The sequence below is a fragment of the Oncorhynchus nerka genome, linkage group LG1 (assembly GCF_034236695.1).
Source record: "Oncorhynchus nerka isolate Pitt River linkage group LG1, Oner_Uvic_2.0, whole genome shotgun sequence".
Classification (NCBI taxonomy): Eukaryota; Metazoa; Chordata; class Actinopteri; order Salmoniformes; family Salmonidae; genus Oncorhynchus; species Oncorhynchus nerka.
The window spans coordinates 27,668,427-27,695,429 of record NC_088396.1 but is presented as its reverse complement, the minus strand read 5'-3'; the positions used below and the strand labels follow the sequence as shown (position 1 = coordinate 27,695,429).

General features: G+C 43.8%; 2 protein-coding genes across 3 annotated transcripts in view; one reads left to right on the top strand and one right to left on the bottom strand.

Annotated features, from left to right (window-relative positions):
• LOC115128535 (rho GTPase-activating protein 20-like) overlaps window positions 1–6,284 on the top strand; it is a 48,302-nt gene extending 42,018 nt beyond the window's left edge. The window contains 3 exon segments of the mRNA XM_029658452.2: window positions 1,747–1,861; window positions 3,025–3,714; window positions 3,717–6,284. Coding sequence (XP_029514312.2) covers window positions 1,747–1,861; window positions 3,025–3,714; window positions 3,717–4,681 — 1,770 coding nt within the window. The 3' untranslated portion in view covers window positions 4,682–6,284.
• A 4,125-nt stretch (window positions 6,285–10,409) lies between these two features.
• Window positions 10,410–27,003, bottom strand: part of LOC115131063 (adrenodoxin-like) — a 28,411-nt gene continuing 11,817 nt past the window's right edge. Inside the window, exons 2-5 of one of the 2 annotated variants that reach the window (XM_065017720.1) lie at window positions 21,114–21,238; window positions 16,196–16,325; window positions 15,086–15,199; window positions 10,410–10,871 (exon numbers count right to left, since the gene is read on the bottom strand). In XM_065017720.1, coding sequence (XP_064873792.1) covers window positions 10,634–10,871; window positions 15,086–15,199; window positions 16,196–16,325; window positions 21,114–21,238 — 607 coding nt within the window. In that variant the 3' untranslated portion in view covers window positions 10,410–10,633. Of the gene's footprint in view, window positions 10,872–13,782; window positions 15,200–16,195; window positions 16,326–21,113; window positions 21,239–27,003 lie in introns of those variants that run through there. The other variant, XM_029662677.2, reaches the window with a different exon arrangement.

The window sequence follows — 27,003 nt, the reverse complement described above, 5'->3', positions numbered from 1 at the left end:
TTTATGATAACTTACTCACAAGGAGACTGTAAATATCTGAATTGACACACCAGTTCACAGTCATAACCCTACCACAAGACTACAAGACTGTAGCCAACCATGCTAGCCCTGAAATGATTGAGTTCACCACCAGTGGCCCCAGATGTATTGTAAGTTAATAATAAGCAAGAATAAGTCACAATGTCTTTAATAGTCTCTAATTTTATGGTCGATTTGGACACATTATTGTTGAAACACAATCAATCTGGGTGTTTCCAGATCTTTCTCTCTCCTTGTCAAATGTGTATTTGTTTCTGGTGAGGCTAGGGCCTGTTGAGGTTCACTGGGAAAAAATCCAAAGCATTTCCTACAGATTCCTGAGGGCGAGTGTGTTTTCACAAACCCGCTATGCTAAAACACTCCTTTCTGTCTTCACACACGCGTGCAAACACACACACACACACACCAGACACACACACACACACACACACACACACACACACACACACACACACACACACACACACACACACACACACACACACACACACACACACACACACACACACACACACACACACACACACACACACACACACTTTTTTTCTGTTTGTTTGTATGTGTGGCCCCAGCACCTCTGAAGGGGAAAAATGTGATATTTCAACATTCCCCTGATTGGTTGCGGTCTCACAAGGAGCCAAGTCAAACTGGGCTGGCGTGGGTCTGGTCTCTAACGGCACTGGGCAGTCTGGAACACTGCTCTCCTTCCGCTTGACACGCAAACCCTTATTTTCCTCCACTTCCGCTCCCTTTTCCACCACAGTTCTAATTTAGATGTTTGTGGCTCCTACAGACATGTTAGTCTCTGAGTGGCTTGAGTAAATATTGTGTGCTGTGTTTGTCAGAAAAGGTGGCTGAGATACACATACTAACTTTGCTTTTGAACGATTGAGAAAAGCTGAATGAGTGAGTTTCTAGATGTTTCCTCAGTGGGTTAAATAGGCAGCCCCTCTGATGGACAGAACCAGGCCAAATACAGGGAGAGACGCAAGGAAGGAGGGAGCGAGAGAAGCCTTTTTCCCTAGCTGGAGTTCCGTTGTGTTGGACTAGCTTGTGAAGTTCGTAGCCAAGCTCTAGCAGTCCATTCACTCCCATAGCCCTCTGAACACAGGCGTGTAACACAGACTGACAGACATATGGTGAAAACCATGACACACACATCTGGCCCAACAACACACAGATGTTGGCCCCATGTTTGTCTCCTTCATATTTCCATAACCTCATTCTGTCTGTAGACTCTCCATAAGGGAAGCTAACAAAAACAACACATTTATAATCACTGTTTTTTAAACAGTCAGCTTTGCCCTAGGGAAACATTCAAATCCCAGACTGGAACTGACTGTTTGGGAGCATGACTGACATTTTGTGTTTCAGATTTGGAGGTTTATACTGTGTAACTTGGGTTTTAATTCATGTTTCCTATGTTTGTAAACATCTGGGAATAGACAAGATTCTTTCTCAGATTTTGTTTTCTGAAGTCTCCTTAAATTGTGATTCTCATCTTAGAAAAAGGAGTTCAGACGATTTACATTATGTCAATTTTGATCAGCTATATGTGGCCAGTAAGAAAGTTGGCAAGACTTTACATCTCTTATACCAGGGAAACTACCTGTGAAATAACCTTTAACTTGCAGTCGGAGCCTTAATCTAGGACCAGTCATTGACTTGTGTGACTGAGGTGTAACCAGGTCTATGATCTGTTCCTAGGTCTGTGAGCTTGTTCGGTTCCTGATTGAGAACTGCAGGAAGGTCTTGGGAGATGACGTCCCCTCTCTGTTTAGTGGATTCCCTCAGAAGAGCAATAGCAGCGACCATGGATCAGGTAAACAAAGTCAATATATTCACTGAAGAAATAACAACATCTAATTGCAAATTATATTGTACAGTGCTCTAAACAAATGCTGTTCGTTTTGGTTGGAGAAAACATCATAAGATAAAGTTGGACAGGGACAGAGGGAGAGGGAGGAAGAGAGGTCCCAAACCAAGCAGAACTGAAATGACACAGAGGTGGTTTAATTTGCCATGGATCTTCACAAGGGTTTAGAAAGTTCATGAGTGTGTGTGTTTATGGCAAGACAGTGGTTCTGTGTATTGTAGACATTATCATCATTATAGAGTAGATTAACCCTGACTAGCTTGTGTGTGCGTGTGCGTGTGCGCGCGCGTTGAGTGTTCTCTCAGACCTCTCCGTAAGTCATTGTCTCTGTGAGGTCTGCTGATTGGGGTCACTATGTTGACCTCATTCATTAAAGTGATTAGTACACTCTCAGACACTCATTAACACACCAGTCAATTTCCTCTTCTCCCCTAAACCAGGGGTAGGCAACTAGATTCAGCTGCAAATTGACCACAGCTAAGCCCAAAAAGAGATCACACAATCATTTATCTAAATTGACCACAACTAAGCCCAAAAAGAGATCACACGATCATTTATCTAAATTGACCACAACTAAGCCCAAAAAGAGATCACACGATAATGTATTTTTTTCTATTTGTGGGAATACTTGGAAACATATTTCCTAAATTAAACCCATTTTCAGCTAAATTCTTGGAGATTTTAAACTATTTTCTATTACCAAAAACTCACCCCAGGTTGAAATTGGTGAAAGCCCTCAATGACACCCATGCTATAACAGCCTTTTGGACACTAGAGGCCTCAATCATTCTTTATGACCTAAACCAACCTCTATGAATGGCAGCTGTATGCTTGGGACTATGACAGCACTTTGCGCTTGTTTTCAAACCCTGTGTCTATCTAATGAAATGGAGGTTTGTTCAAACTCTCTCCTTCTCCATTTCCCTCCACCCCAGCTTTATTGGCATGATAGTCAGTCAGTGCAACATTTCCAACACTTCCAAAGCGGAAGTGGGAACATATGAAATCCATAACAATCAAAATGGACCGCATGTCATAACAATAATTTTAGCATATTAACTCTCTAACTTCCCCCGCTTCTCTCTTTTCCTCTCTCCTTCCCTCCGTAGACGTGTCCTCTTTCCAGATGAATGACTCATCCTATGACAGTCTGGAGAATGAGTTAAACGAGGACCCAGAGTCGCCCTTCCAGGAGTCCCACCCTCTGAGAGACAAGGCCAAGCCTGACAGCTGCAGCAGAGACTCTGTCATCACCCTGAGTGACTGTGAACCCGACCCTGACCCTGAGGCTGAGGCTGACCTCCTACATATTCCCCCACTTGCCAGACCCAGAAAGTTCACCCCCGCCCTACGGCAACCACGCCCACGCCAGTGCTATGTCCAATCACAGGGCCCTAGGAGGTTACGACGCAGCTCAGAGCCTGCCATCGGACACACCCCCGGAGCTCTGTTCATCCAATCGGATAAGCACCATTTGGCGTCTCGTAAAGGGAGCTATGACGCGGCGATGGAGGGAGAGGAAGAGGAGGAGGAGGATGAAGTGTTTCAGGGGCTTAGGGCTCTGCAGCTGAAAGACAAAGTGATCGCAGGTGGAGAAAGAGGAGGGGTTGGAACTCTCGGGCAGAGGAAACTGAAACACACCCCACCCTCTACTTTACGACTGGACGCCAGCTGCTCTAGCCTGTCCTCCCCAGCAACCTCCCCCACAGGCTCCTCCCTTAGCTCCTTAGACTCCGCCTTCTCCCAATATTCCACAGACTATGTCACCAGTGCCGGCTTCCTGTTGGCTGAGTCTTCCCCCGCTCCCCCCTTTCACCCCGCTCCCCCAAGTGCTCACCCCCGAAGAGAGATACAGTGGACTGGAGTGAAAGCCAGCCCCCTCATTCCTCCCGGACACCCTCTACCCACCACGGATTGCATCCCAACACCTGGCTCAAGAGGAACCTCCGACTGTCACTACGGCAACCCGACAATGGACACCTGGAGGAGGAAGTGGGGAAGGGGAAAGGGGTTAGCCTCCCAAAAGCCTCAGAGGGTAAAGGTGTAGAGGTGACCACCAAGAGGAGGTCCAGCAGCCCTCCATCATACCAGCAGGCTATCCTACAGCTGCAGAAGAGTAGGTCTCCCTTCTACAGAGGCACAGAGAAACCCCTTACTGTCAGAGAGCTACAGTTGCTGCACGACCAGGCTTGCAATGCCACCCACAGACCCCCCACAGGACGTGACGTCACCCAGCGGCCCACTGGAACAGGAAGTGAGGTCATCCAGCCTCCCCAGGATGTGTTCTATGGACAGAGTGGCTCAACACTAACCCTCCAGAGGCAGAAGTCTCACTCCCTCACCCTGGCCATGGAGGCTGGCCGCAAGGTCCTCACCCTGCCTCGCAGAGCCTCTGAGCCCTCCATGGTGACAGATGCAGCCTCCATCCTCACCCTGGAAAGGCCCTTGGTCAAGTCCCAGACCCACGGGGTCAAAGGTCAGCAGCTCCCTGAGAGCGGACTTAGAGTGTCTGACATTGAGCCACAGCGCAACGGAGCAGGCCCAAACTCAGAGCCACGCTTCTGCCTCTCTCCCTCCGCCACGCGGGCAGTAAGGGACTACTTTTCCTCACAGGAGCGGGCGGATTCAGGCGCGTGCCTGCAGAGGAGTCAGGAGGTCGCTCTGGCCCTTGTCCAGGGGAAGAGGGAGTGGCAAAGCAGGAAGTGTAGCGACCCTTGCGTGGACGACTTTGACCAAATGTTCTTTGCAGAGGAGTCTTACGTTTAAAATGACTTTTTAGAGACTCTGGGCTTGTTTTATATGGCTAATCAATGTTTGTAGCATAACATTTTTATGTTGTCATATATGTACAGTTATTTTCCCTTGGTTATGGTAGATGCAGTTGTTTGGTTGTGCTGGAGCTTTTCTTCCATATCTCTGGTAATCAACAACAGGTATAGGTCTATATTTATGTTCATATGCTTTGATATAGTGTCGTGCGAGCTGTAAGAAATCAAATGTGTATTTTTGTACATGATGCCAATACTGCTGCTGTCCTATAGAGTATATTTGCTACAGAATGCACCATTTGTATTTTATGTACGCACATGTTACTGCCAAATAAAGGAAACACTTGATGAAATGAGAGATGCAAAGTATATTGAAAGCAGGTGCTTTCACACAGGTGTGGTCCCTGGGTTAATTAAGCAATTAACATCCCATCATGCTTAGGGTGATGTATATAAATGCCCAGTTGCCCATTATTTTGGCTACCATGGCTATAAGAAGAGATCTCAGTGACTTTGAAAGAGGGGTCTCAAAGGAGCTTAGTGTGTCTCAGTCACCAGATCTCAACCCAGTTGAACACTTGTGGGAGATTCTGAAGCGGTGGCCATCAACAAAACACCAAATGATGGAATATCTCATGGAAAAATGGTGTCACATCCCTCCAATATAGTTCCAGACACTTGTAGAATCTATGCCAAGGTGCAATGAAACTGTTCTGGTAGCTTGTGGTGCCCCAACACCCTATTAAGACACTTTATGCTGGTATTTTGGCAGTTACCTGTATATCTGATGTCTAATGCTTATGAAAATGAATGATCAGGATTTGTGACAAAACAAGCAACTATATCGTAGAGAATCAATGTACCACCACTGTGAAATATATTTTCCTTGGCCAAAAATATTGTATTTTCAGCTGTTTGAAGCTAGTGTACAAAACCGAAAGATGCAAAAACAAAACTTAAGAACGGGAGGCATAGAAATAGCGCACATAGAACAGATCTACAGCTTCTTAGACTTGATTTCAATGAGAATGACAGATCTATAACACACATTTCTATGATCACTTGGTCATGTCACCCAAAAAGTGACAGATTGCAGCTTTAAAGGTTGCATTCTGTTCATAACACATATTGTGTCTGTGTCTCACTACTCACATACACTGAGTATACCAAACATTAGGAACACCTTCCTAATATTGAGCTGCACCCCCATCTCCCTCAGAACAGCCTCAATTTGTCAGGGCATGGACTATACAGGCTACTGAACGCATTCCACAGGGATGCTGGCCCATGTTGACTCCAACGCTTCCCACAGCTGTGTCAAGTTGGCTGGATGTCCCTTGGGTGGTGGGCCATTCTTGATACACATGGGAAACTGTTGAGTGTGGGAAACCCAGCAGCATTGTAGTTCTTGACAAGTTACATATTGCAGCTTTAACTATATAACTAACTATTTAGCAGTCTTATGGCTTGGGGGTAGAAGCTGTTCAAGGTCCTGTTGGTTCCAGACTTGGTGCATCAGAATCGCATGCGGTGCGGTAGCACAAAGAACAGTCTGACTTGGGTGGCTGGAGTTTTTGTAAATAAAAAAAAAGGCAAACATTCGGAATTTCTGGTTCTCTATTATTTTGTGCCTTCTTTGGTGACGTTCTGGAAGACGACCCTGCAGAACTGATAAAGTAGAACACTGTATCATACTAAAAGCACAGTACTGTATTAGTGTTAAAATGTAAACTCTTTACACCTGTTTAGCATTAATCATCAAACTCACAGTGCGATGTAAACATCACATTTCCCATGAATAACTCCTCTGTAATGGTCTCTGGTGTCAGAGTGATGTAGGTCTGGGTCTAAGAGGATAGACCGACAGGTCTGGTAGAGACAGAGTCCACACACACATGCACACTGAGGTGCTGCTTCTCAGAGGACAGACAGGTCTGTTAGAGTTAGTCAGCCAGACACGGGAGACAGAGTCCAAACACAGCTAATTATGTAATGGAAGCAGAGCCATGAACCCCACGGGTTTGGCCCACCTTCCTGGACCTGTCTCAAAGGGTGTGTGTGAGAGAGACGACACATGTGCACATGTTGTGTAGGGCTGGATGCTGATTGTTAACATAAATATTCAGATTTTTTATATTATTGTTATGGTGATTGAGACTTATAAACACCACAAGCTGTGACATCATAAAACGTGCCGCCTTCACGTCTGTGGTAGAATTTTGATAAAGGTTTTTCTCTACAATTATAGAAGGACAAAATAAAAAGGCTTTTGTAACATGATCAGCAGTTGCTGTGAATAGGAAATGTCAAATCTAACAGCTACGTTGACTCTCAGGATTATACCAATTTCTGTGTTTGCAGGTCCTGCTCTCTCACACACACACTTTGTCACCAGTGGTGTCCCCTCTTTGATGACCCTACTTTAGCATGCCTCCACCAGTATTAAGTGTTAAGTCTCTAATCTAAAAGGTACTATATGCTGGCCCACATGACCACGGTTGACCCATGTTAACACCAGAGAGAAAGAGGCGAAGAGAGAGGGGTCCACGAAAATAAGACCATAAAGTGAGGAATATTTGTATGGAGGTCAGTGAGATCGTCCAATTTGGTCAGCAAAAAATGTAATTGATCATTTGATGCTTATTTGATCGAATAGGTTTCGTAATGTTTAGGTTGTTAATGGACTAATGTAAAAGTGGATGCACGTGGCATTTTGGCAACTTTGGAAAAAAACAACTTCATATCAGAGTTGTGCCTGTTATTCACATGCGTATCTGCCCACTCATTGGCTAGAATGTTCCCACCAGATCGCGGGACCATCTTGTCAATATAATAGATAATCTTTGACACAAGCTGTGTATTTCTCAGGTCAGGAGTCAGGTAAAGCCTACTAGATGGATTTTGAAGTCAACTGATTCTGCCTGCTTCTAGTACCTCTGCAGAGGTGCTAAACTAGGTGGGGAAGTAGTACAAGCAGGAATGGTTGGTTTAGTAATCAGGAGCTTGATGGAGTTATTAGTAGTTATAACTAGGGGGGTTAAGAAAAACTCATGGCCCCTGTTATCTAGAACATACCCAATTAGAATTCACTGCTAGTACAAGAGCATTTCCTTTAGATACGCAAACTCTAAAGTTTGACCCTTGAAGCTATGTTGTTGATGCGTTGGGAGTCTGTTAAGTTAAACCGGCCTCAGAAGTCACATTTTGGAGAGGGGAGGCTCTAACAATCTGCAATAAATGTGAGTGATCTACTGTCCCTGACACTGTGAGCCCTTGGAGAGGACAGAATGTGCCAGAGTCATGACAGGGCTTCTGACAAGGTCCCTGTGCAGCTTTATGTTACCACCTGGGCCTAAACCCTGGTCTCTTGCACGTCATAAGACTGTGTTGGCCAGCTGGGCTAAAGCCTACATTAGCTTGGGGACTGGAGAGCTAACGAAAGTTGTCAGGTCTCTGGCAATGTTTCTCATCACGCAAGAGTGGCTACCCCATCCACACAGACACACTTATTAACAAGATCCTCTGATTGGCACCATTGTTGAATTCCAAGGTAATATAATGAGCCGTTGAACTTTCCACCCTGTAACGATACACTGAGGCACTGAGCATCTGTGCGGTTGTATTTTGACAGCAACTCTCGCCTATCTACACTCTTTCCACTCTGGGTTTGTGGATTCTTATGGGGAACGTTGCTCGTAGCGCAGGTGCAGCCAACACGCCCGGTTCCTCTCGGTTTTCCTTGGAGACAGTGAATTTGCTTTTTGTTTTGATTGGGTCCAGTTAAGAGGATGGTGGTGGGGGTTCGGAGCTGCTCAGTGAGGTGTATTGGCTGGCTCATGGCCCTCTCTGATGAAGTCACAGTTGATACTATCTGGCTCTCTTACAAATCCCAGTCAAAACAGCCATTAACAGTATTCTCCCCTCATTTTGCACTCTTGACCCACGCGGAATAACATGTTACCTCCCTGCACAGAAATCCGGATAAATCTCCCAGCTGTTGTTTGTCTGACACACATACTGGTGTTGTTACACTGTTACAATGAGAAGCAGGCATGAGTCACCCACTACTTAATGTGCTGTGGGACCCAGCATGTGATGTTAATTTAGGGAAGAGATAATATGACAATATGTGTCATATATCATTCTAAATATGTATATACTATATATATAATATATACTAATGATATTTATTATTGCAGTCATTGAGTATAAACTGGACTAGTTATCACTTTTACAATCATACTTTTGTTAAAAAAAGGAGAGAACTAATATTTCTCATAGTTTTCAGAACAAGTTAAATGCAATAGAAGCGATTCTTACAGGTTGGTCACTTTAGGTCTTAAAACAAAAATGTAAGGCAATACCATATTATTAAGAGATAAACTTGTCATTTTCTGAAGGGGTTTTGAGATCTTTGTGTCCCAAATACCGCAAAATTACAGGCCTTGGAAAAATCGGGACACCAAATCCCCAGGAGTTGAACCTGAGGTGGACACAAGACTTCGCGAGTCAGAGATGGTTATGGGCAGATGAGAGCAGAAGACACCTGTCAGAAAGAGAGAAGAGGGGGAGGGAAGACAGGACTAGCCACATAGTCTCAGAAGAGCAGCCAAGCAGTGATGGAAATCTGGGTTGATCCAACGTTTCTGGAACGCTCAGTGACACGGATGTCTCTGTACTCAGTGACACGGATGTCTCTGTACTCAGTGACATGGATGTCTCTGTACTCAGTGACACGGATGTCTCTGTACTCAGTGACAAGGATGTCTCTGTACTCAGTGACACGGATGTCTCTGTACTCAGCGGGGTACATTCTTGGCACCTGGCCTCTGCTGTGTTCTGAACAGGTCCCCGGAAACCCTGTCTGATCTTGCTGTGTTCTGAACAGGTCCCCGGAAACCCTGTCTGATCTTGCTGTGTTCTGAACATGTCCTGGAAACTTCAAAGACTTGTGTGCTCACATACCCCTGGACGCTGTCCGTCTGTTCGCACACACACCTTTATAACACCGCATTCATGGTTAGCCGTTCCAAGAGCACAAGACAACCCTAACTTTTGACACAGTCTCCTCCCTCTTCCTGTGTTTACCTGTGTGTGATTTACAACTCAGAATGGACGGTTCTTCCAATTACCTACTAAACCTTTTATGACCTGCACTTTCACGCATGCACACACTTATGTAACTTCAAGACCATAACAAAGACCTAACCAGTTTCCAGAGAACCCTGTGACCACTAGATGCAGACAATGGGTCTTGCGAGGGAGAGATGGAACAGAGGGGTGTGTGTGTGTCAGATATGTGATGGAGGTGAGTGTGTCCAGACTCCACAGGAGTGGGTGGCTATTATTATGTTGACCTTTGAACCCTAACTCAGGGGGAACTCTTCAGTTACAAAAGGTTCTGTGTTTACTGTACATTTGTGTCAAGGCATCCACTTACAGGTGTAGGATCTTCATTTGATCATTTGTAGTGTATTCAAGGTTTAAAAAGCTTCTAAAGTTTGTAATTTCCACTTTACAAGTTTTTTTAGACTTGATCTGCCCTAACAAAAAATGTATCAACCTCTACAAAAATGTAAATTAATTAACATTTCCTGTTGCTGCAGGATTATTTTCCTGCAGGGAGAAACTGGTCAAATTAAGATCCTAAATCTGTAGCTACAGTACAATATAATGATAACAGTGCCGCACAGCCTCCAATAATCCTTTACTTCTGACAGAGAGGAATCTGCACTCCAACCTTTGGTACAGTTCAGGATGGAAAGGCATCTACAGAATAACAGTGTTGTTGTGACTAACCAGAGTCATTTGTTACAATGTACAGACCAGTCCACATGGTAAAGGATTATTCTGTTCCAGGAATGGCAAAGAGATGTCTTTATTAAGGTACCTCCAAGACCTTGACTCATGTCTTTCCCTGCTCAGCACCTGTGACGATGTGCGCTGAGAGTCAGGAAGCAAGTTCAGGGAGTGAGTGTTGTAATAAAATAAATGGAACATAATACAAACCAAGAACCTTGAAAAACACAGACATGAAACAGAAACAATGACGCCTGGGGGAGGCCCAAAGGGAGTGACATATATAGGGCAGGTAATCAAGGAAGTGATGGAGTCCAGGTGAGTCTGACGACGCGCAGGTACACGTAACGATGGTGACAGGTGTGCGCCATAAGGAGCAGCCTGGTGACCTAGAGGCCGGAGAGGGAGCATAAGTGACAGTACCAAATCAATTTTTATATATATATATATATATATATATATATATATATATATATATACACACACACTTGAGTCTGAAGTTTACATACACTTAGGTTGCAGTCATTAAAACTCGTTTTTCAACCACTCCACAAATTTCTTGTTAAAAAAAACTATAGTTTTGGCAAGTCAGTTAGGACATCTACTTTGTGCATGACACAATTAATTGTTTACAGACAGAATATTTCACTGTATCACAATTCCAGTGGGTCAGAAGTTTACATACACTAAGTTGACTGTGCCTTTAAAGCTTGGAAAATTCCAGAAAATTATGTCACAGCTTTAGAAGCTTCTGATAGGCTAATTGACATAATTTGAGCCAATTGGAGGTGTACCTGTGGATGTATTTCAAGGCATACCTTCAAACTCAGTGCCTCTTTGCTTGGCATCATGGGAAAATCAAAAGAAATCAGCAAAGACCTCAGAAAAAATATTGTAGACCTCCACAAGTCTGGTTCATCCTTGGGAGCAATTTCCAAACGCCTGAAGGTACCACGTCCATCTGTACAAACAATAGTACGCAAGAATAAACACCATGTGACCACGCAGCCCTCATACCACTCAGGAAGGAGACGCGTTCGGTCTCCTAGAGATGAATGTACTTTGGTGCGAAAAGTGCAAATCAATCCCAGAACAACAGCAAAAGGACCTCGTGAAGATGCTAGAGGAAACGGGTATAAAAGTATCTATATCCACAGTAAAACGAGTCCTATATCGACATAACCTGAAAGGCCGCTCAGCAAGGAACAAGCCAATGCTCCAAACTGCCATAAAAAAGCCAGACTACGGTTTGCAACTGCACATGGGGACAAAGATCGTACTTTTTGGAGAAATGTCCTCTGGTCTGATGAAACAAAAATAGAACTGTTTGGCCATAATGACCATTGTTATGTTTGGAGGGAAAAGGGGGATGCTTGCAAGCCGAAGAACACCATCCCAAACGTGAAGCACGGGGGTGGCAGCATCATGTTGTGGGGGTGCTTTGCTGCAGGAGGGACTGGTGCAATTCACAAAATAGATGGCATCATGAGAGAGGAAAATGTGGATATATTGAAGCAACATCTCAAGACATCAGTCAGGGAAGTTAAAGCTTGGTCGCAAATGGGTCTTCCAAATGGACAATGACACCAAGCATACTTCCAAATTTGTGGCAAAATGGCTTAAGGACAACAAAGTCAAGGTATTGGAGTGGCCATTACAAAGCCCTGACTTCAATCCTATAGAATATTTGTGGGCAGAACTGAAAAAGCGTGTGTGATCAAGGAGGCCTACAAACCTGACTCAATTACTGTCAGGAGGAATGGGCCAAAATTCACCCAACTTATTGTGGGAAGCTTGTGGAAGGCTACCTAAAACATTTGACCCACGTTAAACAATTTAAAAGGCAATGCTACCAAATACTAACCAGTGCTCAAGTACATTGGCTAACCTGGCTATCTGCATTGTGTCCCACCACCCGCCAACCCCTCTTTACGCAACTGCTACTCTCTGTTCATCATATATGCAGTCACTTTAACCATATCTACATGTACATACTACCTCAATCAGCCTGACTAACCAGTGTCTGTATGTAACCTCGCTACTGTATATTTCCTGTCTTTTTATTTCTTTACTTACCCATTGTTGGGGCGGCAGGGTAGCCTAGTGGTTAGAGCGTTGGACTAGTAACCGAAAGGTTGCAAGTTCGAATTCCCCGAGCTGACAAGGTACAAATCTGTCGTTCTGCCCCTGAACAGGCAGTTAACCCACTGTTCCTAGGCCGTCATTGAAAATAAGAATTTGTTCTTAACTGACTTGCCTAGTAAAATAAAAAATAAATTGTTCACCTAATACCTTTTTGCACTATTGGTTAGAGGCTGTAAGTAAGCATTTTACTGTAAGGCAATACCTTAATATTAACACCTGTTGTATTCGGCGCACATGACAAACTTTGATTTGTATGTAAACGTCTGACCCACTGATGAAATAAATAAATCATTCTCTCCTATTCTGACATTTCACATTCTTAAAATAAAGTGGTGATCCTAACTGACCTAAGACAGGGAATTTTTACTAGGATTAAATGTCACGAATTGTGAAAAACTGAGTTGAAATGCATTTGGCTAAGGTGTATCTAAACTTCCGACTTCAACTGTAAATCAATCTTCCCTATTCCATTCTGACTCAGGTATGAATATGTTTAACCTATATTTCCTTCCACTTGTACCTACCCATGAACCCTCATCTCACCCCTCCCCTGACATTACTACCTCTTTATTAGCCTCTCTCCACGTTTCCATTTGTCAACCCTGTCCTCATACATCTCCTTCTACCCTAGTCACCTAACCCCTTTGTCCATACCTTTGCAGTGTTCCCCTTTCTCACCCCTTTACTCCGGTCTCTCCTCTCCCTCCCTCTGTCTCTCAGTGACGGTTGATTGATGTGTTTGTCAGCAGCTCTCTCTCAGAACAAAGATGTCATCACTGAGAGACACCTCAGATGAGTGACTGTGTCGAAGCCACTTCTTATTCACTGCTCCCACTAATAACCCCTCTGAGTCTGACAACACATTCCACACAATCCATCTTTGAGTTATGTCTCAATTAGAACTAGGGGAAAGCGGAGGCAACATAAACACACATTTCTCAGGGGGGAAAGGAGGAGTCTGACAAAATGAGAAGAGTGCAACAGTGTAGAGATGCTGAACACAGAGGAAGAACGCTCAGAATGTTAGAGATGATAAATGTGAAATGTTTTGTAAAGTTAGTATTATAGCTTAGGCCTACCTGAACGTGGGTGACATGGTGGAATGACAAGGTAAAATGACGGTAAGAAATAATATACAGAGTGGATGCATTGATATTAATAATTAAGAAAACTATTTTATTTCAGCATTTCAACAATACAATTTTTTTATCTATAAACAAAACTTGACGTTCACTTACTAGCTATTTACTGTAGGTTACTAGCTATTTACTGTAGGTTACTAGCGGAACACAGGAGTGATGTTTGCTGATAATGGACCTCTGTACGCCTATGTAGATATTCCATTTTTTTTAAATCTGGAAATGGCTTTCCAGCAACAATAGTCATTTACAACATTAACAATGTCTACACTGTATTTCTGATCAGTTTGATGTTATTTTAATGGATACATTTAAAAATAAATATATATATATATTTAAACAAGGACATTTCTAAGTGACCCCAAACTTTTGAATGATAGTGTGTGTGTGTGTGTATATATATATATATATATATATATATATTTTTAAACCAAATATTCTGTATACCCACCCCTACCTTGTCACAACCCAATGATTGGCTCAAATGCTAAGAAGGAAAGAAATGTACTTTTAACAAGGCACACCTGTTAATTGAAATGCATTCCAAGTGACTACCTCATGAAGCTGGTTGAGAATGCCAAGAGTGTGCAAAGCTGTCATCAAGGCAAAGGGTGGCTACTTTGAAGAATGTCAAATATATTTGGATATATTTAACACTTTTTTGGTTACTACATGATTCCATATGTGTTATTTCATAGTTTTTATGTATTCATTATTATTCTACAATGTAGAAAATAGTAAAAATAAAGAAACACCCTTGAATGAGTAGGTGTGTCCAAACTTTTGACTGGTACTGTATATCACTTGCACTTCTAGAGGCCTTAAAGGCTTCTAAACTGGCAGTGAATGCAGGGTAAAACAGACCAAAGAACATGGCAAATACTAAACCATTAAAGGTTTAAGACTTGCTGCCACTCCAATCTGTCCCCTACTGTATGCACATTCAATTGTTGAGGCACTACTACCACTGTATCAGTTAAATTGGTACCTCACTCTCACTAACCGGTGGAACAAATGCAACGTTGCAGCCTCTTTCTTACAAGGCACACCTCATAATATGTTAATGAAAACAACAATACCATGAACCCACTACAGAGAAGGGTACAGTATTCTGTGGGGTGGAATTACAGAACCATTGGAAATATAGCACTTTTTAACAGGAATGTACTGTTAAACCAAGTTTCTTAGGAATTGTATAGTATCAATTAACCAGTTACACCTAAAACCACCCAGATTGCATTTCAATTTAGGGCAATTAATCATTAATATAGTACTTTACTGTTAGTTTTGTATAATACTGTAAAAACAAGATGCTTTACAGTGTAGTAGGTTCAGCATCATCAGACCGCCGCATGTCGTTCACCCGGTCTGGCACACGGACCGTTATGCCCTCCAGATCTCTGGATAGGCAGACCTGACAACCCAGACGAGACCTGCAGGACCGCAGACAGCAGGTACAGGGACAAGGTCATTAGACACACTTTATTAACAGGGAACCATGTTGTCAAATCTATTCCCTTCCCACTAGCACCTGGTTTGGCTCTTTTGTGGTTAAGGCCCAGGCTGGTCTCATGCACTTTGTGACAAAATCATTTATAAAATAAAAATCTACAAACATCTAATTTGATGCTACAGACAGTTAAAGCAAACACCAAGTCTTAAAAATCTGTGGTGGAGGGGTTAATAATAAAAAAATATCACACTAGCATAATAAGCGCACATACACTATGTTCACATTCACATGTGAATAGACCTTACGTAACATGTTATGTTATCATTCCAAATGTGTGAGTTACTGTGTAAACTGTTTGTCTTAAACTGGGATGGGAGCCATGTGGGAGAAGCACATCCTCATTAGTAGAGAAACCCACAGTCAGTATCTGGTATTGATGTGTTCCAGAGAATCATGTTAGATATGTGAAAGGTCAGCCAGGGGAAAACTCTGGTCTTGACCAGGTTAAATGTTATAGACAGACAAGAGTCTCAAATACAAGGTGGCTGAGAGCATCACGTTGCTGAGACAGAGCACATGTGAGGGAGAAAACACACATTTGATATGCATTATAATCATACTGATTTGATTTGTCACCTGAGGGGAATTAGTACCCTTTTCATACCTAACTAATTATATTCTAATGTGAAGTGAAAAGAAACAATTATCTTTAATCTGCTCATCTCACCCGGCAACTGAACCTCTTGATCTCTATTGGCTGGAAGCCTGCCTGAAATAAGGTGATTTATCAGCAGGTTAAGCTGTGGGCCAGGCTCAACATGTTCATGGGTGTTCTATGTGTGGGAGAGAGTACATACTATGTGATGTGTATGCATCAGCAAGCATGTCACTCATTTGTCTGTGAGGCCTTTAATAGGCCAGAATCATCTTCCCGCCAATGTGTGTTTTGGAATGTGTGTGTATGTGTGTGACTCACGTATCAGTGAGGCCAAAGGCCAGGTCCAGCATATCATTCTCCTCATCAGTGATGGGCCCCAGCTGGTTGTACACCTTCTGATCCAGGATCACATGACAGGTGGAACAGGCCAGGGTCCCCTCACACGCACCTGGGGAACACACATTTAAAATCAAACTGTTAAGGGATGATGTATATCAGGATCTATCAGTAGAAAACAGCCCAGTCCTAGAGGGGAAGGACTTCACTGACTTTCTGTTCATATGATAGAAACCACAGGATGTACACATCGTATTACCTTTAACCTGCAGAGAGAGAGAGAGAGAGATGTAAGGCCTAGCACATAAAGGGGTATCATTCCAGCTGAGGATGTCAGGGGGTGTAGTTGGAGATTTAAAAAAAAATGGGATATGTAAGGATGAAGTTCTGAAGGCACTGGATTAATGTCTACTCTAATGCATGGAACAGTTTATACTGTGAGGAGAGAGGAAGAGGTGAGAGGTTGTGAGAAAGCTTTACATCAGCCCAACCCAGGGACCTGCCCAGAAACACTACCAAAATCAGTTCAGCCTATCAAAAGCACATTCCATTCAGGGGACTGACTTCCTTCTGCAAGAGGCGGGTTCACGTGTTGGTAGAGCATGTCGCTTGTAACGCGAGGGTAGTGGGTTCGAGTCCTGGGGTAACCCATACATAAAATGAGGGGGCGCAAACAACGCAAAACAAAATTTGCACAGGTAATAGCCAAATCACATAGATGCCATTAGCTAAATGCTAACGAGCTAAAACTAACCAACTAATTGCAAAGACAGGCAAATCCAGCTGAAGTTATACAAGCACAGCTAGTAGCTACCCAATGTCATTCTCCGTGAGTGTGGATACTTACAAGCGAAAGTGAACGAGACAAATTGTGTAAATGAACAAAGTTGTGATTCATGGTTTTCTGAAGGAAGAGCAGCATGTGTACAGAAAGCAGATGGGAGAAGAACGGAGGAGGGGGAAAAAAACAGTAGTAGAAAGCACAGGGGAAAAAATGTCAGCTGTACAGAACTCATCCAGAACTCTGACTTCTGGCAGAAATATATATATATTTATTTAACTAGGCAAGTCAGTTAATAACAAATTCTTATTTACAATGACGGCCTACCACGGCCAAACCCTCCCCTAACCCGGACGACGTTGGGCCAATTGTGTGCCGACCTTTGGGACTCCCGATCACGGCCAGTTGTGATACAGATCAAATCAGGGGCTGTAGTGACACCTTAGACCACTGCGCCACTCAGTAACTTCCTCACCTCATGTGCGTTGCACAATAAAGACTCACCAATAGATAGATATAGAACGCTATGGACTCACCAGCTCCTGCTTTCTCCTATTATGCTATTTACAAACAAACACGTCAAATCAAATGTATTTGTCACATACACATGGTTAGCAGATGTTTAATGAGAGTGTAGCGAAATGCTTGTGCTTCTAGTTCCGACAATGCAGTAGTAACCAACAAGTAATCTAACCTAACAATTCCAAAACTACTACCTTATACACACAAGTGTAAAGGGATAAAGAATATGTACATAACGATATATGAATGAGTGATGGTACAGAACGGCATAGGCAAGATGCAGTAGATGGTATCGAGTACAGTATATACATATGAGATGAGTAATGTAGGGTATGTAAACAAAGTGGCATAGTTTAAAGTGGCTAGTGATACATGTATTACATACAGATGCAGTAGATGACTGAGTACAGTATATACATATGCATATGAGATGAGTAATGTAGGGTATGTAAACATATTAGGTAGCATTGTATAAAGTGGCTAGTGATATATTTTACATCAATTTCCATCAATTCCCATTATTAAAGTGGCTGGAGTTGAGTCAGTGTGTTGGCAGCAGCCACTCAATGTTAGTGGTGGCTGTTTAACAGTCTGATGGCCTTGAGATAGAAGCTTTTTTCAGTCTCTCGGTCCCTGCTTTGATGCACCTGTACTGACCTCGCCTTCTGGATGATAGCGGGGTGAACAGGCAGTGGCTCGGGTGGTTGTTGACCTTGATGATCTTTATGGCCTTCCTGTGACATCGGGTGGTGTAGGTGTCCTGGAGGGCAGGTAGTTTGCCCCCGGTGATGCGTTGTGCAGACCTCACTACCCTCTGGAGAGCCTTACGGTTGTGGGCGGAGCAGTTGCCGTACCAGGCGGTGATGCAGCCCGACAGGATGCTCTCGATTGTACATCTGTAGATGTTTGTGAGTGCTTTTGGTGACAAGCCAAATTTCTTCAGCCTCCTGAGGTTGAAGAGGCGCTGCTGCGCCTTCTTCACGACACGGTCTGTGTGGGTGGACCAATTCAGTTTGTCCGTGATGTGTACGCCGAGGAACTTAAAATACCCTCTCCACTACTGTCCCATCGATGTGGATAGGGGGGTGCGGATACGTGACTGGCTCAACAGGGAACTACGGTAAGGTGAAATGAAGAACGCAATCTGCTTCATCTCCTAACATATTGCACAAGTTGACTGCTGGTATTTACTTAAAATATAGCTACAAATCTGAACATTACATTTGAAAAAATTCAAATAAATAGTTTTGGCGGTATTGAAAAACCATCCCATGGCTTTCCCCCCCCCCCCCAATACCCCGGGTATACCACCCAAGACTAGAAATAGACCTCCAGTGGCCTTCGTTTACTGCTCTCTCTAGACAGGAGGATGAGGAGTCCTGACATCTGCAGGGGAGGACAGAACCCCAGACAGGTTTTCCCCCTCTTTCTACCATGGCGTTCTTTCAGGGATCCAGATTGTATCATGTCAATGCCTAAATAGGACAGATGCGCAGGAGAAATGAGCTGGACAGAGAGACAGAGGGAAAGATAGAAAGCCTTGCAAACATCAAAGGTGATGTTGCTGACGCATATTGTGCTCACCGCCTCTTTCCCTCTTTCCCTCCCTCCCTCCCTCCCTCGGTTCTCTCACTCTGTCTGGATAGAATGCTTGATGCTGGGGCTCATCCATATAAAGCCATGGAAACATTTAGTAGAAGTGCCAGAGGTAACTGGGCAGCATGTTGAAGTGCCACTCTTGGTGAGAGAGTGACAGTCTAACTACACGCCCTAATATGGAAATAATGCAATGTCATCCTCTGGCTTCATCAGCTTCTTGTAGGATTCTTCTTCTTGTATATTGGATCTTATCAAATAAACACATCATCAGAAATATGGACCCACATTGGCAATTGTCAGGATGCAAACAGTATCCATAAGCCTGCAGTCTACTTCACCATGGCACACCTAGGACTGGCACAATTACCGTATAACAGTGTAACTGACGGTTGTGGATGACGACCGTCATAACAGTTTATTTTTTGTTCATCAAACTGACTGAAGATGGGTTGGCTGGGCATTTGTGTGGTTGAGTCCATTTCGGTGGCAACATGGACTCTTAACAACGTGATGAAACTTTGTTGCACCTTGCTGAAACAAGGAAGGTGTTATAGCAAACAAGTCTTCAGTTGCCTATGCAACAGCACACATCGAAATAGAATGAATAGAACAGGCTTGGAACCACTAACCCTGGCAATTTGACTGGTAAACTCATGGGTGCACTCGCAATGGCTGCCTGGTATTGTGATGCAATCATTTCCATGGTAATGTGTACTGAACAAAAATATAAAACGCAACAATTTCAAAGTTTTACTGAGTTAGAGTTTATATAAGAAAATCAGTCAATTTAAATAAATTCAATAGGCCCTAATCTATGGATTTCACATGACTGGGATTGTAGATATGCATCTGTTGGTCACAGATACCTTAAAAAAAAGGTAGACGTTTTGCCTCATGCAGTGCGACATCTCCTTCGCATAGTTTATCAGGCTGTTGATTGTGGCCTGTGGAATGTTGTCCCACTCCTCTTCAATGGCTGTCTGAAGTTGCTGGATATTGGCGGGAACTGGAACGCGCTGTCTTACACGTCGATCCAGAGCATCACAACATGCTCAATGGGTAAAATGTCTGAGTATGCTGGCCATGGAAGAACTGGGACATTTTCAGCTTCCAGGAAATGTGTACAGATCCTTGCAACATGGGGCCATGCATTATCATGCGGAAACATGAGGTGATGAATGGCAAGACAAGATCTCGTCACGGTATCTCTCTGTGCATTCAAACTACAATCGATAAAATGCAATTGTGTTTGTTCTCCGTATCTTATGCCTGCCGATACCATATCTCCACCGCCACCATGAGGCACTCTGTTCACAACATTGACATCAGCAAACCTCTCACCCACACGACGCCATACACGTGGTCTGCGGTTGAGGCCGTTTGGATGTACTGCCAAATTCTCTAAAACCATGTTGGAGGCGGCTTATGTTAGAGAAATGAACATTAATTCTCTGGCAACAGCTCAAGTGGACATTTCTGCAGTAAGCATGCCAATTACACACTCCCTCAAAACTCAAGACATCTGTGTCATTGTGCTGTGTGACAAAACTGTGGCCTTTTATTGTCCCCAGCACAAAGTAATGATAATTCTGTTTAATCAGCTTTTTGATATGCCACACCTGTCAGTTGGATGGATTATCTTGGCAAAGGAGAAATACTAATAGGGATAAACAAATTTGTGCACAAAATTTGAGAGAAATAAGCATTTTGTGCATATGGAACATTTCGGGGATCTTTATGTCAGTTCATGAAACATGGGACCAAAACCTTACATGTTGCATTCATATTTTTGTTCAGTGTAGAATGTTCATTCAAATTATGCAGATTTGGCTCATGCAATGGAATATTTAGTAATGTCAGAATCAATTAATCACAGCACATAATGGGTACACTTCCTACATTGGGTACTACATAATGGGTACACTTCCTACATTGCTCCGCCAGTCCACCCATTATCCTATCATTGACTTATCACAGCCCTAGGTACACCACACTTACCAAAACCTTCAATATCTAGGTTTTGTTCGACCACCAGGTCTAGAAGACTGTCGCCCTTGGCACTCGAAGTGGTGATCTTCCGCCCATCGCGGTTGATGAAATAGACAGTCACCTTCTCCTCTGACCTAGAGTAGGATAGAGAAAGTGAATGGAGACAGAATGAGAGAGAACCAGGGTTCTTTTCAGGTGAGCCACGAATAACATAATACAAAAAAACATTTTGGCTTGCCTTTGAACCCAACTTAAAATGAGTTTGCATGACGTATGTTAGCGTTGCCAGGATATTTCGTTACCTTTGATGTCTCAAAAGGTAACAAAGTATACAGGTAATGCACTGGACCCCGACAGTCACTCAAAGTATAGACTACCAATCGCTGTCAAAGATGCTGAAATTTTAACATTTAAGCGGCTGCATGCCTATGATAGGCTTTCTGTGGTGCCAGGGCAATGGATAAATGTTTATTGGTAGGCCTATTTGGTCGTCATTTCCTCATGTTAAGCCTAACAGTTCACAAAGCTATACACTGTGTCGCAATGCTGCCATTTTTAGACTGTTGGCTGGCGGCAATAATGTAATGACTTTTTCAGTAAATCAAGTTGGAAATTCAAACATTTCAGATTGCAAAAATAAATGTTCGATGCAACAGCATACTAATCAGCTACCAATAGATTTTTTTGAATATACAACTGTCCTTTATAGGCTACCTGAACCTGCATGACATGAGCCGTCCTCTCACTCTCTCCCAGTTTGGATAGAAAGTTGTTGTGCGTAAATGGCAAATAATACAGTCAGTCCACCCTCGAAACACTAGTTTACCGTATTTAGCTGCCATTTACAAACTTTTTATAAAAATTACACATCAAATAGCCTAACAATGAGGAAAAGAGTAGTCGGCTTGAGGATAAATTCAGCCACTATTTATTGTTGAACTTACAGCCTACACAAATGGCCTGCAATATTTAAGGTAAATTTAATTAAATTAAATCCAATTTGAGAGACTCCCCTGGTCTCCTGAAGTCCTCATTTTTTGTGTGTAAATGTTTTCAGCATGGCCTGAATGTCCAGGTTGCTGGACCGACTGTTTTCTATACCGAGTATTGCCAACCCAGACAGTCTTTCCAGTGACATTGTGTATTACACTCAGTGGCCTGTTTATTGGGCATTAGGCTCACAGAAATGGTTCGCTCCTACAGACAGTCACGTGGCCATGGCTTGCTATATAAAGCAGGCAAACAGGCATCCAGTTACTGTTCGATTGAACATTAGAATGGGCAAAACGAGTGACTTTGAGGAGGGGGGGGGGGGGGGGGTCCGACGCAGTACTAGATGGGTGTACCTAATAAACTGCACACAATTTTAAAACTTAGTCTTGAAAGATGCACGCACTCCGTAGCCGATGTGAGGATGAGCTTTAAACAGGTCAACATTCACAAGGCCGCAGACAGATTACCAGGACGTGTACTACGAGCATGCGCTGACCAACTGGCAAGTGCCTTCACTGACATTTTCAACCAGTCTCTTACGGAGTCTGTAATACCAACATGTTTCAAGCAGACCACCATAGTCCCTGTGCCCAAGAACACCAAGGTAACCTGCCAAAATGACTACCACCCGTAGCACTCAAGTCTGTAGCCATGAAGTGCTTTGAAAGGCTGGTCATGGCTCACAACACCATTATCCCATAAACCCTAGACCCACTCCAATTTGCATACCGCCCCAACAGATCCACAGATGACGCAATCTCGATTGCACTCCACACTGCCTTTCCCACCTGGACAAAAGGAACACCTACGTGAAAATGCTATTCATTGACTACAGCTCAGCCTTCTACACGATAGTGCCCTCAAAGCTCATCGCTAAGCTAAGGACCATGGGACTAAACAGGTAACAACCCATCTGCCATGCTGATCCTCAACACAGGGGCCCCTCAGGGGCGAGTGCTAAGTCCCCTCCTGTACTCCCTGTTCACCTATGACTGCATGGCCAAGCACGACTCCAACACCATCATTAAGTTTGCAGACGACAACAGTGGTAGACCTGATCACAGACAATGATGAGACAGCATATAGGGAGGTCAGAGACCTGACAGTGTGGTGCCAGGAAAACAACCTCTCCCTCAACATGATCAAAACAAAAGGAGATGATCGTGGACTACAGGAAAAGTAGGTCCAAGCACGCCCACATTCTCATCGATGGGGCTGTAGTGGAGCAGGTTGAGAGCTTGTCCACGTCACCAACGAACTATCATGATCCAAACACACGAAGACTGTCGTGAAGAGGGCACGTCAACGCCTATTCCTCCTCGGGAGATTGAAAAGATGTGGCATGGGTCCTCAAAAAGTTCTACAGCTGCACCATCGCAACTGCTTGGCCTCCAACCACAAGGCACTGCGTACGCCACAGTACATCACTGGGGCCAAGCTTCCTGCCATCCAGGACCTCTCTACAGTACCAGACAGTGTCAGAAGAAGGCCCTAAAAAGCCTTCCAGCCACCCTAGTCATATACTGTTCACTCTGCTACCACACGGCAAGCGGTACCGGAGCGCAGTCTAGGTCCAAAAGGCTTCTTAACAGCTTCTACCCCCAAGCCATATGTCTCCTGAACAGCTAATCAAATGGCTACACAGACTATTTGCATTGACTCCCCCCCACCATTTTTATGCTGCTGCTACTCTGTTAATTATCACCTTACCTCTATATATTACCTCAATTACCTTGACTAATTTGCAGAGGCACAATTACCTTGTGGCCCAGCAAATTGACTCTGAACTGGTACCCCCTGTATATAGCCTCGTTATTTTATTGTTGCTCTTTAATTATATAAAAAAATTATTGTATTTATTTTTTACATCAGTTTATTGTAGTAAATACATTCTTAACACTTATTTTTCTTAATCTACATTGTTGGTTAATGGCTTGTAATGTAAGCATTTCAGTGTAAAGTCTACACCTGTTGTATTCAACGCATGTGACAAATACAATTTGATTTGATGCATGCCAATATACACCGAGTGTACAAACATTAAGAACACATTCCTAATATTGATTTGCATCCACCCTTTTTGCCCTCAGAACAGCCTCAATTCGTCAGGGCATGTACTCTACGAGGTGTCAAATGCATTCCACAGAGATGCTGGCCCATGTTAACCCCAATGCTTCTGACAGTTGTGTCAAGTTGGCTGGATGTCCTTTGGGTGGTGGACCATTCTTGATACACACAGAAAGCTAATCAGGATGAAAAACCCTGCAGTGTTTTTGACACAAACAGGTGCACCTGGCACCTACTCCATTCCCCGTTCAAAAGGTACTTAAATATTTTGTCTTGCCCATTCACCCTCTGAATTCTACAAATACACAATCCATGTCTCAATAGTCTCAAGGCTTAAAAATCATTTTTTTAACCGGACTCCTCCCCTTCATCTACACTGATTGAAGTGGATTTAACAAGTGACATCAATAAGGGATCATAGCTTTCACCTGGTCAGTCTGTCATGGAAAGAGCTGGTGTTCATAATATTTTGTACACATAGTGTATACCAGAGATAAGGGACTGTTGATATTGCAACCACAGAACTCAAACGCCGGTTCACCAGTATGAACAAAATCCCTTTTTTCAAGAACTGTTATCCGCTAAAGATGATCATCTGTTTGAATCTGCCAATTTATTGGCTGTCCAGTATCGACTACCTGTCCCCAGAGCTTCCTATACAGTTCATCTCTTTTCGTAACGTGTTGAGGCCGGCCATTAAGGAGAATGAGAGGCTCAATTAAAGACGTTGCGGAATTTGTATTTGAAGCACCCTTCTGCCAGGTATCCCTGATGTTGCTACAACAAGCTGTTTTTACCATCCCTGTAACTGTCACTTCTGCGGAGAGATCGTTTTCTAAACTAAAACCTTGAACTCATAAAGACCTACCTAAGAAGCATTAGGGTATCGGTCTGATATGGGCTTTTGAACACCTGAGTAAACTCCACTCACTGCACGGGCGCAATCATAGCCTTGACCAAGGCATTTGTTCACCGATATCCCTTTAAACATCAGTAGGGCCTCCCGAGTGGCACAGTGGTCTAAAAAAGGCACTGCATTGCAGCACTAGCTGTGCCACTAGAGATTCTGGGTTCGAATCCAGGTTCTGTCACAGTCGGCTGCGACCAGGAGACCCATGGGGCACGGCGCACATTATTAATCCAAGATGGCGTAGCAGTCGGAAGTGTGTGTTGTCTTGTCTCATGTAAATATAGTTTTTTCGTATATATTTAAATCTACCTTCCATCTACGTACTAAATATACTCTCCTGCAACCAGCCTCACCCAATGTGGTAAGAATCTGCTATTTTAATACTTTAGAACCGGAACCCCCATCAGGAGCTAGCCAGCTAACTAGCTACTAGTCAGTTAGCCACTGCTAGCGGTCTTCACCGTTAACTCTGACAACAGCAAGCCTCAGCTCGGTCAATACCTGCCTGTCTGCACAGAGCGATATCAACCCAGAGCATATCGGACTGCTTTTTCTCTACCACATCTCCGGATTCCTACTGCAAGCTCTGAACTTTTACACCGGCTCATCGCAGCTAGCTAGATGCAATCCGCGTGGATACTCCTGGCTAACATCACTGTCCCGAAGCAAGCACCAGTTAGCCTTGAGCTAGCCCCATCTCCCGGCTAGCCAAAGAGGTCCAACAGCCAATTCTTGGGCTACAATACCTCTTTTGCCAATTGGCCTGGCCTACTTACTGCCGACACGGAGCCCTGCCGATTCATCAAGACTGGTCTGCTGACGTAATCTTCCGAGGTGATTTCAATCAGTCTCTTCCGTTGCGACATCACCAGAGGCCCATCTGCTAGCCCCGGCCCGCTAGCTCGCCTAGCATAGTAGAAACTACTGAAATCGTCTCCCTGAATAATCTATTGCTCCTCATTGGACCCTATGATCACCCGGCTACACATGCCTCTCCCTAATGTCAATATGCCTTTTCTATTGCAGTTTTGGTTAGTGATGGTCTTATTTCACTGTAGAGCCACCAGCCCTGCCCAATATGCCCTAGTTAGCCCCTTTATTCCACCCCCCACACATGCGGTGACCTCACCTGGCTTAACTGGTGCCTCTAGAGACAAAACCGCTCTCATCGTCACGCAATGCCTAGGTTTACCTCCACTGTACTCACATCCTAACATACCCTTGTCTGCACATTATGCCTTGAATTTATTCTGCCACGCCCAGAAATCTGCTCCTTTTACTCTCTGTTCAGAATGCCCAAGTCCACAAATTCTTATAGCCTTTAGCCGTACCCTTACCCCACTCCTCCTCTGGTGATGTAGAGGTTAACCCAGGCCCTGCAGCCCCCAGCACCAATCCCATTCCCCAGGCGCTCTCATTTGTTGACTTCTGTAACCATAAAAGCCTTGGTTTCATGCATGTAAACATTAGAAGCCTCCTCCCTAAGTTTGATTTATTCACTGCTTTAGCACACTCCGCCAACCCGGATGTCCTAGCCATGTCTGAATCCTGACTTAGGAAGGCCACCAAAAATCCTGAAATTTCCATCCCCACATTTTCCGACAAGATAGAACAGCCAAAGGTGGCGGAGTTGCAATCTACTGCAGAGATAGCCTGCAAAGTTGTGTCTTACTTACTATCCAGGTCTGTGCCCAAACATTTCGAGCTTCTACTTTTAAAAATCCACCTTTCCAGAAACAAGTCTCTCACCATTGTCGCTTGTTATAGACCCCCTTCAGCCCCCAGCTGTGCCCTGGACACCATATGTGAATTGATCCCCCCCCCCATCCATCTTCAGAGTTCGTACTGTTAGGTGACCTAAACTGGGACATGTTTAACACCGCGGCCGTCCTACAATCTAAACTAGATGTCCTCAATCTCACACAAATT